The sequence below is a fragment of the Corythoichthys intestinalis genome, chromosome 11 (assembly GCF_030265065.1).
Source record: "Corythoichthys intestinalis isolate RoL2023-P3 chromosome 11, ASM3026506v1, whole genome shotgun sequence".
NCBI classification, from domain to species: domain Eukaryota; kingdom Metazoa; phylum Chordata; class Actinopteri; order Syngnathiformes; family Syngnathidae; genus Corythoichthys; species Corythoichthys intestinalis.
The window spans coordinates 29840580-29859758 of record NC_080405.1 but is presented as its reverse complement, the minus strand read 5'-3'; the positions used below and the strand labels follow the sequence as shown (position 1 = coordinate 29859758).

The 19179-nt window shown below is 39.5% G+C and overlaps 2 protein-coding genes across 2 annotated transcripts; both read right to left on the bottom strand.

Annotated features, from left to right (window-relative positions):
* On the bottom strand, window positions 1-3116 carry LOC130923732 (uncharacterized). The gene is made up of 6 exons (XM_057849658.1): window positions 3056-3116; window positions 2699-3004; window positions 1597-1941; window positions 896-1003; window positions 765-823; window positions 1-691 (listed from the first exon to the last, which is right to left on the bottom strand). Exons 1-5 carry the CDS (start codon window positions 3114-3116, stop codon window positions 771-773), a joined length of 873 nt encoding a protein of 290 aa, XP_057705641.1. The 3' UTR covers window positions 1-691; window positions 765-770.
* Window positions 3117-10657: 7541 nt separating this feature from the next.
* On the bottom strand, window positions 10658-14136 carry LOC130923804 (uncharacterized). The gene is made up of 5 exons (XM_057849808.1): window positions 13652-14136; window positions 12327-12671; window positions 12099-12224; window positions 11277-11296; window positions 10658-11202 (listed from the first exon to the last, which is right to left on the bottom strand). Exons 1-5 carry the CDS (start codon window positions 13770-13772, stop codon window positions 11083-11085), a joined length of 732 nt encoding a protein of 243 aa, XP_057705791.1. The 5' UTR covers window positions 13773-14136; the 3' UTR covers window positions 10658-11082.
* Window positions 14137-19179: the final 5043 nt, after the last annotated feature.

Below are 19179 nucleotides of genomic sequence, written 5' to 3'. Positions count from 1 at the left end.
AAACCTTTTTATTAGCAAAGCAAAACAAATACAATGATTGCAGCTTAAAAAAGTCTTAATGGTTTTTCAAACAATCATTTCACCAGCAAACATGTTTCTTTCTGCTCCAACTACTGTAGAGAACAGTTATTTTTCTGCGACAAAAAAATAGTAAATGAGACCAATATCCTGTTGCTTACCAGCGTTAACCCAAAATCCCACAGTGTCTGCCACAGCTCAGCTTCGATCAGTTGAGAGCTGCATTGCCCAATGCCCACTCATCTGGCTCATACCTCCACGGACGGATGCACAAAACGGAGGAGAGCACGTTTTATTTCCTGTTTGGTGCGTGCTAAACGGGAGGACTTGATCAGGCTGTAGGTTGACGGACCAGAAAATAGACCTAATCCGTATTTTTAGTCTGAAGGACCGGAGAGGACTCACTCCGGATCCAGATTGGAGTTGAGCGCATAATGTGGACCACCTCGTTAGATTAAAATAGAAACCAAATTTATTTCCTCGTTCGGAAGGGAGCGATGCCGAGCGGACACGGAGTATATGAAATTTGGGGGTTAGCCTGCTGGTCATCCCACTTTCAGTACATTTGCGTGTCTTATGTAGGTCGTGAGCAAACCCTCAGTCTTTCTGCTGCCTTTGTTTTGCTTTCCACTATTGTGAAGATCACAGTCGAGTTAAGATGAGAGTCTTCCGTCTGCACGAAAAAAGTGATCGGATTGACAGCGTCTAACAATTGAGCCAACAAAACTCCATAATAGAACACAAACATTAAATTACAGATGTCCTGGAAAATCGGCAAAGTCCTTGCTTTGAACTGACACTGAAGCTGGAAACAGATAAAATCAGAGTAAATTGGAGTGATATGAAAGTGGTGGTATTACATTCCAGCTAACATTACCTGAGTTTTTTCCCAAAATGATACTTATCAGAAAGGCGATGATTAGCAGACATAGGGTCAACATAGCAGACAAAACCACAAGAGCTGGTAACCCCTCTCTTGCTGTTTCTAAAGAAATGTAAGGAGAGGAAACCAATGAATGATCGAGCTAAATGCTGAAAGATGTATTGTGAAATGAACTTGATCTGATTGTGTTGATGCTGACTAACAAATGAAGGTCCTGAAGCCTATCCCAGCTATCAATGCGTCGCTTTACAAGTTAATCTTGCATTTCGTGTTGTATCATACCAATACTAATATTGGAAAAACAAAAAAAGCGCCAAGCTACAGTATATGTGATCTTTGAAATTTCAATTCCAACAGGCATAATTAACACAGAGGAACTATAGGCCAATAAGAATCACGGTGTTATTCGTATAGTGTTGGAATCGGCCCACACTACAAAGCTGGGTATTGGGTGTGAAAAAATTGAATTGGAACAACACTACTTCCATATTTGTTGATCATGATGATTTTGATTTTATTTACATTAACTGGTCTGTTTTCCGAGTGGACAATTATTCTTGCAACATAACTTCCCCACAAAATAGCTTTGTCGTTAATTTGCAGCGTTGTCACATTATCACTTTATTTGCACACTATCTGCCTTTTGATGATTAAACCAAAAGAGCAACCTTTCCAAGAATTCATGAGCTATTTACCTTCACTGATGATTGTTGTTGCATTTCCCATGAAAATCTCCCCACAAGTTTCCACTGCACATATGTAAGTTCCAGCATCGGAGGAGGGGAGGTTATTTGTGTAAACACAATTCTGCATCTTGCCATTTCCAACTTTTCCGCATTCTTCATGAGCTGAGACGAATCTGGGTTTTGCATCTTTTGTTCCAGCTCTGACCCAGTAAACTTTGTGTTTATCTGTGCAGGTTTCATCTCCAGATCGGGAGAAGACCAAGCACTGTAAGGTAACGTTCGGTCCTGGTCGACCCACTTCAGACCGCATGTCTTGAGTGACAGAATAAACAGAGGATTTTTCTTCATGGGATTCTGAAACAACAATTAAGCTTTAAGGTTTACAGGCTGTAGCTTTTACGAATCTTGTTGCCAATATGGTTGTTATTGCTAGTTGCTGCAGTGGAAGTGCTCAGGACTTGTCGTCACCGAAGATTTACTTGGTTGCTAAAACTGTTCAACAAAGTGTTCGAAAGGACCGTTTCTACAAAATGCATGTCTGACAGAACCGTGAAGACACATGACTTTTATTTGAGGATTACAAAAAGAGCGTCAACAGCGAGCTAATGAATGCTACCAAATATTAAAACCCGAGGTATTGCTTCTTGAAATTTTGTTTACTTAGTGCTGTAAATTTCAGAAACTGACAAAAACTATATGGCGGAAAACACTTTTTTTTTTCTTAAAGGTTTTGTCATGAAGTTTCCTTTTGGAAGGACTTGTGCAATATGTTAAACCCCCCCAATGTTTAATCTTTGAATGCGCTTAAAAAAAAAAAAAAAAACTAACAGACAACAGAACTAAATAATGCAAAAACCTCATTTTATTCAACTCCCGGTTTTTAAACTCCTCATGTATTTTGCACATTTGTGTTGGGTAGTGCACTGTGAGATTTTAAATCTAAAATATATTTCTATGGTCATTATAAATTGAGAAATGCTGGATAATTAGACAAGTTAAATGTGCAGAAATATAATATTATACACTCTACATATACTATAATACACAATATTAGAATACTGAAAGTAAGTGGGTTCTTTTTCAAAGCAAAATTATCCATAGTCATAATTACCTCTGACCTGAAGAAATACTCCTTGCAAAAATATCAAAGGATTAATCAAAGGTTTCCAGTGGAGACAGTAGTAAACTGCCATGTCACTTTTCTGGACTTTGGTAATATGCAGAAGGCACTGACTTTCCCCTCGTTTGATTTCGATGAGATTTGTACTGCTTGGTGTTAAAAATTCAGGGAAAGCTCCAGAAGCAAGTCGCATCCAAAAAACATCCTTGGAATTGAGATTGTCCCAGGCACAGTTCAGAAAGACCTGTTCACCAACGACTTTGCTCTCGATTTTGAAGTTGGGACCACTTGAGCATCCTGAACACACACAAAAAATGTTAAGGAGAGTAATGTCCATTATTTGTTCACCAAGCATGGACTTGCCTCCACAAGGGATGAGCAGGAGCAGCAGATGAAGCGGCGTTTGCATTTTGTCATCGTTTCAGCAAGTGAACAGCAGTCCATCTAGACAACACCATACATTGATTGACTTGCGTCCAATCAAAGCAAAGGGGAGGAACTACTTCACTAGCCTCCAATTGGCTATTTCTAGTTGAAATCTGTCCACCAAAACTTTCTAGTGTTTGCATTATTTTTCGTTGATGAAATATTAAGCACTAAATATTTTCCCTAGTGTGTTATATACGAGAAATATAATAAACGTGTTCAAAGGTATAGGAATTGACTGGTTGAAAATACTTAAAATACTTTTTTTGTTGTTGTTGCAAATCCCTTACTTCCAATAACTGCATGATGCGTGTGGCCTGCTGACCTTTCATGCTCCCATCATCTATAGCAGGGATGTCAAACTTATTTTGGTTTGCGGGTCTTATTTTTCTAATGTGGGCAGGACTAGTTTGTTTTTGGCCTAATAAGTTAACTCACTGGCTGCCATTGACAACGTTGAGCAAGGTCAATGACACTGGAGAATGAGCATTCACTGTCAGTGCTTCCAGTGCAAGTAAATTGGACGTCTGTCGTTGTCAATAGCAGGCAATGAGTTCATTTTGCGTCTCATCCATGTAATTTTAAGATACTTATATGTCGCTTCCTGTAAATTTTAGAGCATTTTCTGTTGATTTTTGGGGCATTTCCAGGTTACTTCCTATTGATTTGGTGTGACTTCCTGTTGGTTTTGGGTCATTTTTTTCCTTGTGAACTCACTGGCTGCTATTGACAGTGATAAACGTCCAATCCATTTTGACTGGAAGGGGGCCAGTGAACGAATGTAACTGCGGACACGAAAGTGAGCCAAGTGCACTCAATCTCATAAATCTATGGTTTTATGGTGCCGATGTCAAAAGCTTGTTATTTTGTATGTACAGTTTGTATGAGCTACAACGTGCCTGTCACGTATAACAACCCTCAGGCCAGATTGGACCGCCTGGCGGGCCGATTCTGGCCAACGGGTTGTACAATTCACCCCTGACCTATTGGGTTTAAGTCAGTAAAAATACTAGGCTTATTTAAAACTTTATACTTCTCTTGCCTGATAAATCAATTGATTGCTCTGTGGTGTTCTCTTGTGACAAACTGTTTCTGGAGACTTCTGAGTTCATTCATGTCGTTCATAACATTACCTTCACAGATGGGTTTTAATGAATAGCTTTATTCCGTTTCGTTGTTTTTGCACTTTCCTTCGTGTGCGTTGTTGGGCAGAGTCTTGTGTGTAGGGATGGGAATTGATATGATTTTTACGATTCCGATGCCATTATCGATATTACTTAAAAATTCGATTCTTTGTCGATTCTCTTATCGATTCTAATTTGGATTTATGGACTGCATGAGGTTCAGGGTTCAATATGTTCTATGGTTCATTCGCCTCGGGGTGTAGGTTACAGCACAAGGAGCGGAGAGTGGAGTTGGTCTTTGGCACTTTTAAAACAACTTGGCAACAGGCACAACTCTATACAGGCAATGGCACTTGATATGAGAATCACTCAATGAGCAGATGAGAGCATGCGTGGAAAGTTTTTGATGTATTTGTATGTGTGTGGAAGAAGACTGGAATGTGTGACTGCATGTGTGGTTCTGAAAGGAAATATTTTTGCGGTTGCAATAAACAATGCAAATTGACTGTAAAGCAGTCAATAACACACATACATGACTCGCACAGTACAATTAACACAAAGGTGGGGGGCGCGAGTGCGCACGCACAACCCGGAACCCGTCATCTAGGCCATAAAAGTGACGAAAACTAAGCACTTTACATTCATATGGATGTACAACATCATCTTAAGATGCTAAACTAACACATTCCCTCTTAACTCAAATGTGCAATGCGAATATAATGTAGACAACGCTCTCCTCAACGCAGCGAGGATGAGCGGAAGCAACAAGCCAACGTAACAGTAAAAACATGAAACGGTCGCGCTGATAACGGCTCTAACTTATCATAAGAACTTTATGACATGAATTGGAAATACTTACATTCGTTCATGGATGCAAACCGATTAACACTTCCTCGCACACATCTTAACAGGTGGCCGCACTATGCTCAAAATGCGCACCTTATGCCTATTCTCGGTCCCAGAATACGCAGCGCATGTGACGCAGACCCGGCGGCATGGGCGGGCAATAGGGGGCCGGGCCCGCCCTGAGAGACTGCTATGCCCGCCCTAGCTCGATAAGACTGTACTGTGTATTTTTTTTTTTTTTACCTTCCACAAAAACACACACACGGAGAGGACGAACCCAGTGTTTTTCAACCGATTATGCCGCCGCCGTGAGAGATCGTGAGGTGTGCCGCGAGAAATTATCCAATGTCGCTTTTTCTTTAACATCATCGGGCAAAGTTGCAGTAGGAAGGAAGGAGTAGGAAAAAAGTTCTCGGTTGTGTGCAGATGAGCCAGGCATTGCTTGTGGTGCGTTCAAGAACTGCCATCTGTCAACTGCCTTCTAGCCATCAGCCACCGTGCTCTCCGCAACAATGTGGACCCCAGCACGTCTACTGTTCATCATTTCACTTGTCAAGTGTCGATATACACAAAAGTGTCCTTTCCATTTTATCCATACGTGACGACCGTCAATCCTCCCTCTGTGTTTTATTTCAACACATTATCGAGGACAGCAAGGTGGGTGATGGCTAGAAGTCCGAGCAGTTCTTGAGCGCGACACGAGCAGCTATAGCGAAATGGCGCCATACAAGCACAAAAGTCATCTCCAAATGAACGCCCGTCGCTTCAGAACAAGTCGGTAGACTATTTTGTTCGCCTTCGTGAAAACGCAGAGAAAGGGGCAACTTTTTTTTAGAAAAACTACAAAGGTAAATAAGAAATCCCTGAAAGCCAGTTACTTTGTTGCTAAATCCAAAAAGTCCCAAACTGTGGCAGAGACGTTAATACTACCTGCCTGCAAAGCCATTGTCAGCGAGATGACCAGCCCTGATGTGCTAAAAGACATTGCTCAAGTCCCCTTGTGTGATAATTCTGAGTTTTTCAAGCCTAACTGCTAAAAAAAATTAAAATAAAAACAGAGACAGAGCTGTTGAAGAAGAGTCCTGCCAGTTTTTTGGCTTTGTGTTCATCTTAACAGGCTCAAGTTTCACACTGAGTAAGTATAAATACTGAGAAATTCTTGTATAATTAAATATACTGTACAGAAAGTAATTTTGGAACATTTTGGTGTGGTGTGCCGCGAGATTTTTTCCAATGCAAAAACGTCCCGTGACTCAGAAAAGGTAGAAAAACACTGCTCTATTCATCCTATCTTGATCTGTCGTCATTCAGTTCAACCAATCTGAGCAGCGAATGAAGTCAATTTCTAGCCAATCACAGATAAGGGGGGCGGGCCGAGTATCCGGCCATTGGGAACTGCGATTGGATAGGGATTGCTTTGGTTACAGAGAGGGCGACTGAGCGACTCCTCCTTTGCTAATTCAAATTGGTATGGACATCGGTGTTTTTTTTTCTCAAACCATTTCTCAAACCATGACAAAGACGCGGCCAAAAGTCAACATGAAGGGATAGCGCTGCCACCTCCTGCAGTTTCACTGACTGACACCATCATCAGAAAATATAACAAAACGCCACTGTTCAAGCTAAATTTACGTTGAAGAAGTGCCCCCCCACCCCAAAAATGTAATTTCTTTCTGCAGCCGGGTCTGGTGTGACGTAGGACAATAACAGGAAGTAACTGACTGGTTGCTATGGGAACGAACGCAAACCCAAGGAACCTTTCTAACAGGATTATTAAAATTGCTAATAAAATTGCTTAGGATTACTTTAGCTGCATATATGTTATATTTCTATTATAGAGTATTCGACGAGGAATACGATAGACCCATTAATAGACTTTTTGGGAAAAAATCACCATTTATTTAGGTAGTCTCATGAATAATGACGTACCTGTGAAAATTATACTTGGAGGGTGGTGTCTTTCTGAGTAATCATGTAGTCTTTTTTGCTGAATCAAATGTGTGTAACATTCATACGTTTTGTGACGTAAATAGTGCTGTTTGGAATCTGTAAGAGAATCGTTTGATAAAACGCTAAACGATTGCATGGAATTGAAGCACACGGAACCAGTTCTCGATTCCCATCCCTACTTGTGTGTCTCATCTACTGTCAGTTGAAAGGAGGAGAAGTCAAAGTAACACACAACTACATGAAAAACTAACTTGCATGAGCAGACTTCACACCTACTGCCACATATGCAGCATGGAAAGTTGAGACCTTGTTGTGGTTGAAGTTTGAAAGAGAAAAAAAAGGTGTAACAGTAATTCTGCCTGTCCAAGTGACCGCTTTATCTGAAGCAGCACTGACTAAAACAAATATATCCAGCACTTTTGAAATCATGACAAACTAATGTCTTTATTTATTGCCTTAATTTCTTGCAGCATGCAGCCTGTAAGGGGACATGGAGGAAGAAATAAAGTGCTTCATAACGGACATTGATGTTTTTTTTTTTTTTTTTGCAAAGCAAAAAATAAGCAACTCAAACAAACAAACAAAAAAGAACAACAGGTGCCTCGGGGAAAAAAATGACACAGAAGCAATTTTTTATTTATTTTTTTAAATCTAGGAAGAACGAAACTTTAATTGAAGAAAATAACGTATGTTAATATCCCTTTGAGCAATTGCCAGGTAAACAATAGCAGCCATATTTGTGATGGAACAAATATTAGCACATCTGTCTTGAATGTATGGAGGGTTCTCTTTGACTGCAAAAACCATTCGAAGTCCTCCTGCGTGACTCTCTTTGACGTGCAAAACTGCTGCTTAATTAGTATTAAGGAGTGGACAAGCTACGGTGCCCAAAGTGACCTGGAAGCACAATTAACGCACAATTTTTTATTTAATTGTTTTCGTTTTTTTGTTTCGATGTTATTATTATTATTATTATTATTTTGCTTCCGTGTCAATTATTTTCCGTGGCACCTTTTATTTATTTCATATTTTTGCCTCGACAAAAAAACGGGGCACTTCTTTTTCTCCTTTTTGTCTCCACTTCCCATTACGGGCTCTGTATTACAGTGATAACCATTAGCACTGAGCTTTCAACAGCCTCCTGTGATCATCTTGTATGCGTTTTTTTTTTTTTTTTTCGTCTGTAATTTTTTTGTACTGCTATGGCTTTTTATTTTTCCTTTAATTTTTCACCATACATTTTGTAATGCTCTCTACTGAGCTTTATATCATGTGATTAGTATTAATGACAATATTTCTACTATTTTCAGGATGCCTATATACAGTGCCTTGCAAAAGTATTCGGCCCCCTTGAACCTAGGTACCTTACCTCCGTGAAGTTGGCCCCCCATCAGACGCAAATTTATATAAAAATTATGTCAATCGTTTGTGCTTTGATTGTGCTCGTTTGTGCTGCAAAAAGTTTCGTATTTGCGTCTGATGGGGGGCCAACTTCCCGGAGGTTGCAACCTTTCGCCACATTTCAGGCTTCAAACATAAAGATACAAAATTTTAATTTTTTGTCAAGAATTAACAACAAGTGGGACACAATCGTGAAGTGGAAAAAAAATTATTGGATAATTTAAACTTTTTTAACAAATAAAAAACTGAAAAGTGGGGTGTGCAATATTATTCGGCCCCCTTGCGTTAATACTTTGTAGCGCCACCTTTTGCTCCAATTACAGCTGCAAGTCGCTTGGGGTATGTTTCTATCAGTTTTGCACATCGAGAGACTGACATTCTTGCCCATTCTTCCTTGCAAAACAGCTCGAGCTCAGTGAGGTTGGATGGAGAGTGTTTGTGAACAGCAGTCTTCAGCTCTTTCCACAGATTCTCGATTGGATTCAGGTCTGGACTTTGACTTGGCCATTCTAACACCTGGATACGTTTATTTTTTAACCATTCCATTGTAGATTTGGCTTTATGTTTTGGATCATTGTCCTGTTGGAAGATAAATCTCCGTCCCAGTCTCAGGTCTTGTGCAGATACCAACAGGTTTTCTTCCAGAATGTTCCTGTATTTGGCTGCAACCATCTTCCCGTCAATTTTAACCATCTTCCCTGTCCCTGCTGAAGAAAAGCAGGCCCAAACCATGATGCTGCCACCACCATGTTTGACAGTGGGGATGGTGTGTTCAGGGTGATGAGCTGTGTTGCTTTTACGCCAAACATATCGTTTTGCATTGTGGGCAAAAAGTTCAATTTTGGTTTCATCTGACCAGAGCACCTTCTTCCACATGTTTGGTGTGTCTCCCAGGTGGCTTGTGGCAAACTTTAAACGAGACTTTTTATGGATATCTTTGAGAAATGGCTTTCTTCTTGCCACTCTTCCATAAAGGCCAGATTTGTGCAGTGTACGACTGATTGTTGTCCTATGGACATACTCACCCACCTCAGCTGTAGATCTCTGCAGTTCATCCAGATTGATCATGGGCCTCTTGGCTGCATCCTGATCAGTTTTCTCCTTGTTTGAGAAGAAAGTTTGGAAGGACGGCCGGGTCTTGGTAGATTTGCAGTGGTCTGATGCTCCTTCCATTTCAATATGATGGCTTGCACAGTGCTCCTTGAGATGTTTAAAGCTTGGGAAATCTTAAAACCTAAAATCTTTAAACTTCTCCACAACAGTATCTCGGACCTGCCTGGTGTGTTCCTTGGTTTTCATAATGCTCTCTGTACTTTAAACAGAACCCTGAGACTATCACAGAGCAGGTGCATTTATACGGAGACTTGATTGCACACAGGTGGATTCTATTTATCATCATCCGTCATTTAGGACAACATTGGATCATTCAGAGAGCCTCACTGAATTTCTGGAGTGAGTTTGCTGCACTGAAAGTAAAGGGGCCGAATAATATTGCACGCCCCACTTTTCAGTTTTTTATTTGTTAAAAAAGTTTAAATTATCCAATAAATGTTGTTCCACTTCACGATTGAGTCCCACTTGTTGTTGATTCTTGACAAAAAAATTAAATTTCATATCTTTATGTTTGAAGCCTGAAATGTGGCGAAAGGTTGCAAGATTCAAAGGGGCCGAATACTTTTGCAAGGCACTGTATATCTGGCCTAGGACCACAGATAAACTTCATTCACTTAATTTCCATTGAGCCATCTGTAAACTTTTCACATTCTTCACGGGTGTAAATGAAGCTGGGATGATGTGTGTAATTTGGTTAAACTCAGAAGCAGTCAATTTGGTGCAAATCCGCGCGTGTTTGATATTCAGAACGAGGGAAGACAGCACTGTGACAGATTGTCCTTATCTACCTGCATCACTCCGTACTGATATGAAATTATGGCAAGTCTGCTTTTTCTCGTCAGCCCTTGCGTCACCCAATCGCCTCCATGCAGCCACTTGGGGCAGCCACAAGTTGTCCCGGTCAGTTTGTTTGCATTTAGTTCCCTACACTCTTTTAGTATGTTTTGATTCATGTTTTCCCGGAGTCTTCTGTTGCGGTTTTGTAGAACATGATAAATGCTTAATTGAGATCTAAGTGTGTATTTGCCATTGTCAGGTCTGGTCTTCCCATTTAGAACAATATGTTGAATAGGATAGGTTCCACAACATATACATTTCAAGACTTATTTATTTTCAGGAAATAAGCACGAACATCACATGTTGAAACTAAACACAAATGCAATGTATTTCTAATGTATTTCTAATTGATTTTTGTGCAAAGCACAAGTAATACCTGACTTAAAACAACATTGCAACATGATCACATTATCTCTGCATTAAAAATCGTCATCAATTACTGAAATATGATATAAATATGAAATAAATGTGGTGCATTAGTCCTTAATGCAGTTTTTCACAAGTATACATCGTTATAATGGCATTTACAATCTTACATCTCGTATATTATACTTTTTGTACACCTAGTATTGTTAAAATCAAATTCCCCAAAAAATGGTTTCTTGGTCTTCCTAAATACTTTGTAATCAGAATAAATTTAGGATTTACAGAAAAGGCTTGTATGAATTAATTTAGCCTCTAAGATTTCCGAAGACAGACGTCTGTATATGTGCTGAAGTCTCCATCGGCCCGATCCAATTGAACCCTTTTCCTGGAGACGACGGTCGGCGCCGAATAGACCAAAGAGTCCTCGTCTCTCTGGAAATCAAGTCACTTGTGTCACGACAAAAAGATTAAAGGGTAGCGAGAATGTAGAGAATTTTCTGACTGACCTGCTGAACATTACCAGATGCTTCATCATGGGTTTGTGGACAAGTTGAAAAAAGGCAATGCAAAGAGCAATTTTAGTGAGTAGTTGTTTGATTATTTTCGGGTTAGGAATTAAGACTGGTTTATATCTGATGCATCCGCATAGTCCGAATGGCTTTACGCGAAAAAATGACGTCATCTCAGCGACCACGCCTTTCCGTCATCTTCACACAGATACGTCTCCGTGTGGAGACGTATCTGTGTGAAGATGCACCGGCGTATGAGCTGCTATTAGTGGAGGCAAGTTGAGGTGGCGGAGAGGATTTATCAGCTTGTGTGGGGGAAAACTTGGCGGATGAATGATTAATTGAAGAAGTTCCTAAGAGCAAACATTTGTATGATTTGGCCAATAAAGACCAATGGGATGACAATGCCATCAAACAGCAAAGTGGTTCCTCCTCTTTTAGTCTCTTCAGTTGTTTCTATTTGATGAGAGACGCAAGCTTCCCCAAGTTGCAGAAAAATGAATTCTCCATTTCTGTTACAGTATGAAGTTATCCGTATGCCGTAGACAATTTTTTAGCTGCACCATGTTGTATGGGAGAATATCGGTTTCACCACGGGAGCATGTCGCACGGTTGCGCGGAGCAGCACAAAGTATACATTCTGAAAAATGCATGCCGGATGAACTCTGTTCATCTTGTGTCCATGCAGAACGTTCAATGCGTCAGGTATAAATCAGCCTTTATGATGCACTGGGCAGCGTAATAGCAGGCGCGTCTCTACTTCTGTCAAAATGCCGTGAGACAGCTTTTCTGTTTTACACGATAATTATGATTAATTACCTTTGCAGTGATAACATCTTTTTGTCTTGATCTTGTATATGAAGAAAGCAGATAGGACGAAGCTTAAGGCCAAGGTAGAACCCAGGACAATGGTAAGAAACCTTTGCAAATCACAACTGCTTTCATCTGGATCATGATGATTAAAACAAAACAGCAAATGTAAACAGAAATTCAAGAAATTTGCACTACTTAAAACACACACGGCAATACTGTTGGTAAACTATTTACCGTTAACGATGATTGTTGTTGCATTTCCAATATAAATCTCCCCACATGTTGCCACTGCACAGAAGTGAGTTCCGGCATCGGAAGAGCTGACGTTCTTTGAGAAGGTGCATTTCTGCCTTTTGTCATTTCTAACTTCTCTACATTCTTCACGAGCAGAAATGAAGCTGGGTTTTACATCGTTAGTTCCAGTTTTGAACCAGTAAACCTGGTGTTTATCTGTGCAAGATTTATCCTCATAATGGGAAAGGAACGAGCACTGTAAGGTCACGGTTGGTCCTGGTGGAGCCCCATGAGACCACACGTCTTGAGTAACCTCATAAATGGAGAATTCTGCTTCAGATGAGTCTGAAAAACAAATTCAATGATTATTGCTAAACCCAAAAAAGAATAATGAAAATTTTCAAATCTTGTTGCTAGTGTCGTTGGATGTTTGCGCTCCTTGCTGTAGAAGTGCTCAGGGCTACTTGTCACTAAGAAACTGTTAAACAAGGCGTTTGAATGGGCTGTTTCTACAAAATAAATGTCTGACAGAACCGTGTGTACACAAAAGTTTTCTTTAGGGATAATGAATGCGTTACAGCTCATGAATGAGATAAATCAACAGTTAAAATCCGAGGTATTAATTATTGTAAATTTCAGAAATTGGCAAACACATTTTACTGCAGCATAATTAACATTGAATTTCCACACATTTTCAAGACATTAGGTATGTGCTTTGATTAATCAAAATTAAAAGTTAAACGAAATTGGGTGCTAGTTCAAGAGGGTCCTCTCCTTTTTTTCTTCATGAACCATAATATATACAATTTCGGTGTAATTCCATAGGAACATGATTATTTGGAAATCTATTTTTAAAGAAAATTTTATTTCAAAAGTAGTTTTGTCATGAATTTAACTGATGATTTTTTAAAAATTGCACATGAAAAAGTACACAAACAAAACAAAAAAAAACTTAACTGCTAACCAGAAACAATATCTCCCGCCCCATTTTTATTGAAAAAAGTTACAACTAAAGTGATAAACTTTAACTCAAAACCAGAGATATTACATACAATTTAAAAAGAAAAATTAATTTTTTTTTTTACTCAATTTCAGAAAAGCCTATGTTCTTTTGAACTCTATAGTGTGTATATAGATATTATTGGTACATTTTTTGGGGTACCATACGGTATGTTTTTTACGATGTAAGATACAGTATATGCCTTGGTGAACAAAAGTTAAATAGTTGCTTAGATGGTCAAATTGTCAATGAGAAAAAATATATATTGCATATTAAAATGACTTGTTTCTTGAAGCCAAATACTGTATATTCTCGTCATACTTACCTCTGACCTGCAGAAATATTCCTTTCAAAAATATTACATCATGAATCCAAGGTGTCCAGCTGAAACAGTAGTAGAGTGCCACATCACTTTTCTGCACGTCACTAATTTGCAGAACAAACATTCCTGCCTCATGTTTGGTGACAATGCGATGTTCAGTGCTTGATGGTTGCGCTAAATCAGAGGCTCTGCTTTGAGCTAAAAATTCAGGGTAGGCTCCAGAAGCAAGTCGAATCCAAAATAAAGTAGCCGAGCCCAATAGATCGTTGCGGGGACACCTCAGTAAGACATTTTCACCAACGACATGGATCTCTGTTGTGAAGTCGGTACCACTTGCGCATCCTTAACAGAAACAAACACAGGACAGAGATGTTAACAAGAGTGATGTACAGCACAAAAATTGATTATTATATAAACACTACGGTAAGCATGGACTTGCCTCCATATTGGATGAGCATGAGTAGCAGATGAAGTCTTGTCCGCATTTTGTCGTTGTTTCAGCAAGTGAACAACAGTCCATCTAGACAGAATCATACGTTGATTGCCATAAGCCCAATCACAGCAAGGGGGCGGGAACAACTTCACTGAGATAGCATTTGCAGTTTGAAGTGAAAATGTGTCCACCAAAACATTCCAAGTCTTCATTATTTTTCTCATATCATCTCAATTGAATCTTTACTGCATAACAGGCAGTTTTTATTTTTAGTTCTTTAAATAGTAAGCACTAAATAGTTTTGCTAGTGTTTCAGTGTCAGAATTGAAAGATTGAAAATAGTTTGACTTTTTAAAATTTTTTTTAAAGTTGCAAATCTGTTTGCTTTTAATAATTGCATCAAATTTTGACCTGCTGACCTGACATGCCTCTATTCGATACATCATTTGTACTCACTATGGGGGTTAGATCAGTAAAAATCATAACTTATATTTCTCTTGCCTAATGAATGAATTTGTTGTTGTTGCCGTGTTCATATTGAGCTAGAACACTCTCATAATTAACACACACATTTTCAATGTACATACATATCTGATAAGAAACACAGACACACATTTTCGATGCAGACACACATCTGACACGTCTAGCAGCGTGAGCCTGTTCTAGCGCCATACTATGGAGCTAGAACAGGCTCCGGCAGCATCTCTGGCAGCCTGTTCTAGATCCGTACTATGCCAGTTCTCGCGCCATACTATGGGCTATACTAGAATAGGCTGCGGCAGCGGAGAGGAGATGCGATTTCTCCTGATGAGGGCGCACAGTAGCAGTTTTGTTAATCTAACTTTAAAAAGTAATTAGTTACTGTTATAAATTCTCCCAAAAAGTAATTGAGTTAGGAAATTAGTTACCTCCTTATAAGAGTAATTAATTACTCAGCAAAGTAACTAACGTTACTTTTCATGTTTTACACGTTAGTACATTAAACATCTTTGACATAAAACATATTTATACTAACTGATTGAATTTTAAAATTTCACCGACATAACAGTGCAATGGTATACAAACTTTTACCTTTCAAATGCTGTCAGGGAAAAAAAAGGCTTTTTGTTGTTGTTGTTGTTGTACTGAACCCGAACCGAACCATGACCCCCTCTACCGAGGTACGTACTGAACCGTGACTTGTGTGTATTGTCACACCCCCTAATATATATAGATATTATTTTAGTACACAGGTGAGGCTCTGAATTGCCTGCCTCTTCTATCTTTGCGCTAGCTGTTTTGATTAAAGGTTCATGGATATGCCATTCAAGAAAAGTTTAGACCGAGTGACTATTTTTGGTTAAAATAAATAAATAAATAAATAACGAAGGTAATTACTTATATTTATTATTCAAAATGTCTTTCATTTTTAGCATGGAATCATTAATTGATGTCTAATAGTTCGTTTAGGAAAAAAAAAAGACTTTCAAAAATTATTCACTCGCATATTTTAAACTTTTAAAGCAGAAGTGTAAAGTTATTTCATAACATGCCAAATAGGGTCACAATTAAAGTAATTAAACATTGTCCAGCAAATAAAGCATGAAAAAATAATTTATATGTTGTATATTTGACAAAATAATCGCATTTCCGAAGTTTGAGCCTGAAAGGGGACGAACCCAGAAGTGATACGTCACACCGGGAACAGCGATGGCAGCTCCATACATTCGGCCGCCATACAAAGCCCTTCAAACAATGATTCAAACAGCGATATAAGCGATAGATCGAGCGCAAAGGAGGAGATCCAAGTTTTTGAAGAGTTGGAGGAAGAAGAGGAGGTTGGAATTTTATGTTGGACCTAACATGTATTAGCCAGACACGAATCAGGATGCAAACAATGTGCTAGACTGCCTGACATGGAATGGATACAAGACCCATCGAGATTACAAGATTGGTAAGATATAGGCTGTTATTATATTCATGATTTGAAGGTGCAGGCATTTGCGCATAATTTTATGTTTTTGTCTATCTGATGACATTGTTAAAAAAAATAATAATCAGACTTCATGTTCATTTTGGCAGATCCGGCAGCTCTCGTGCATATAAAATAATAATATAAAAACGTTGGGTTTTGCTTCTCGCTGATCTCCTCCTTGCCTCCTGCTACTCCAGCGTCTCTTAAACGAATCCTGCATAGTGTCTTGTTATGAGCATTTTGTTTACAAATGTATCGCACACACGACGTGCTGACAACTTTGTTTCTTTATTAACACATGGAGCTAACAGTAGGAACACAGCGTCAAGTGGCGTCTAATGGCGTGAGGAAATGTAGTTTTTTCACACAAGCGAACAGATTACAAAGCACCACTTCAGTGTTGTCCTGAGACAACATTTTCCATGATTCACTGCGTGACCTGCGCGCTCGCTGATTCGCTGCCAGACATTAAAACCAACATGCTTGTTGTTGTCACCTGTCAGCGGCTCTCGTACGTAAAACACAAACTAGAAGGCTATCATGCGATCACCGTGAAAGAAACGCCGAACCGTACAAATGCAATGCAATGCTTCAAGCATGAAGGTGGAAATACATTATACAAATACAAATAAATGTGCACAAACTCACCGGCGGTGTGTGTCTCTTACGGCAACGTGACCGTGAATTACCGCGACGCTGACCCGCTTATATGCACATCCACACCCCTTTCCCGATTGACAGTGGATTAACCCTTTCGGACAAGATCGGAGACGACGCACAATTTAAACACGCTTAAACTAGCGAACGCAACAACAACTATGATCGGGGATTGCCACGAGTTAACTTTCGGCTAACGTCCCTTGCTTATACTGTTCATTCCACAACAGTTGGCAGCTTTGCTTTGACAAAGTCATCAGTCATCTATCCTAAAATCACACTTACTTTTTGGCAAATCCTTGATCATAAGCAGACCGGTTATGGAAGCAGGCATCTTCAAAGTGTTTGCAGCAGAGAACACTACTCGATGATGGCGTGAAATTTATTCGCTTCGTGCGAACGAAAGATGTCCATTTACGTGCCCTGCTATCCTTTGGCCACTCATACAACTTTTCGTTTGACTGAGAACAAAACATCGCCACACACCGCCGTGGAATCTTATCGAGAATCAATGCAACAAACAATACTGATCTATGGCGGACTTCTCTCACACTTCCCAGTGTGACGTAATTTCCGAAGATTGCCGAAGAAAAGCATTTTCGTTGTCACGGGCGTTGCAATGGGTTAAACAAAGAATCTGGAAGGGTTGCGTTAAAAAAAAATAATGAAAATACAGTTGTGGTCAAAAGTTTACATACACTTGTGAAGAACATAATGTCATCGCTCTCTTGAGTTTCCAGTTATTTCTACAACTCTGATTTTTCTCTGATAGAGTGATTGGAACAGATACTTCTTTGTCACAAAAAACATTCATGAAGTTTGGTTCTTTTATGACTTTATTATGGGTGAACAGAAAAAAGTGATCAAATCTGCTGGGTCAAAAATATACATACAGCAGCGCTAATATTTGGTACCATGTCCCTTGGCCATTTTCACAACTAGGCGCTTTTGTTAGCCATCCACGAGCTTCTAGCAAGCTTCTGGTTGAATCTTTGACCACTACTCTTGACAGAATTGGTGCAGTTCAGTTAAATTTGATGGCTTTCTGACATGGACTTGTTTCTTCAGCATTGTCCACAAGTTCTCAATGGGGTTTAAGTCAGGACTTTGGGAAAGCCATTCGAAAACCTTAATTCTAGCCTGATTTAGCCATTCCATTACCACTTTTGATTTGTGTTTGGGGTAATTGTCCTGTTGGAACACCCAACTGCGCCCAAGACCCAATCTTCGGGCTGATGACGTTAGGTTATCTTGAAGATTTTGAAGGTAATCCTCCTTCTTCATTATCCCATTTACTCTCTGTAAAGCACCAGTTCCATTGGCAGCAAAACAGCCCCACAGCAAAATACTACCACCACTGTGCTTGATGGTAGGCATGGTGTACTTGGGGTTAAAGGCCTCACCTTTTCTCCTCCAAACATATTGCTGGGCATTGTGGCCAAACAGCTCGATTTTTGTTTCGTCTGACCGCAGAACTTTCCTCCAGAAGGTCTTATCTTTGTCCACGTGATCAGCAACAAACTTCAGTCGAGCCTTAAGGTGCTGCTTTTGGAGCAAGGGCTTCCTTCTTGCACGGCAGCCTCTCAGTCCATGGAGATGCAAAACAGGCTTGACTGTGGACACTGACACCTGTGTTCCAGCAGCTTCTAATTCTTGGCAGATCTGCTTTTTGGTGATTCTCGGTTGAATCTTCACCCTCCTGACCAATTTTCTCTCCGCAGCAGGTGATAGTTTGCGTTTTCTTCCTGATCGTGGCGGTGACAAAACAGTGCCATGCACTTTATACTCACAAACAATTGTTTGCACTGTTGCTCTTGGGACCTGCAGCTGCTTTGAAATGGCTCCAAGTGACTTTCCTAACTTGTTCAAGTCAATGATTCGCTTTTTTGGATCCATGTATGTATATTTTTGACACAGCAGATTTGATCACTTTTTCTGTTAACCCATAATAAAGTCATAAAAGAACCAAACTTCATGAATGTTTTTTGTGATAAAGAAGTATCTGTTCCAATCACTCTATCGGAGAAAAATCAGAGTTGTAGAAATAACTGGAAACTCAAGAGAGCCATGACATTATGTTCTTCACAAGTGTATGTAAACTTTTGACCACAACTGTATGCTTATAATTGTTTAGCCATTGATATCATTCAAATGCATGGTTGGCCAACCTTATTTCACATTTCCGCTTTAAACAAATACGTCACAAAGAAAAAAATGGTGTCTGTAAAAAGTCACGGGTATCATAACCTCATAACTATCACTTAATATGATTTTTTTTTTTGTTTCTGTCACATTTTCTCAGATTTATTAGATGATAAATAATCGATCCAAACAAAGAAAAACTGAATAAAAACGTTTAAAATGGTTAATATAAGAAAAAGAAAATCTCGACCACTCCTTGATGTCTGCAATTTCTGCATCGCAACCCTTGTTATATTACCATGTTTCACCCATAAAATCCCCCAAAAATCCAGCTGTGGCCATTCA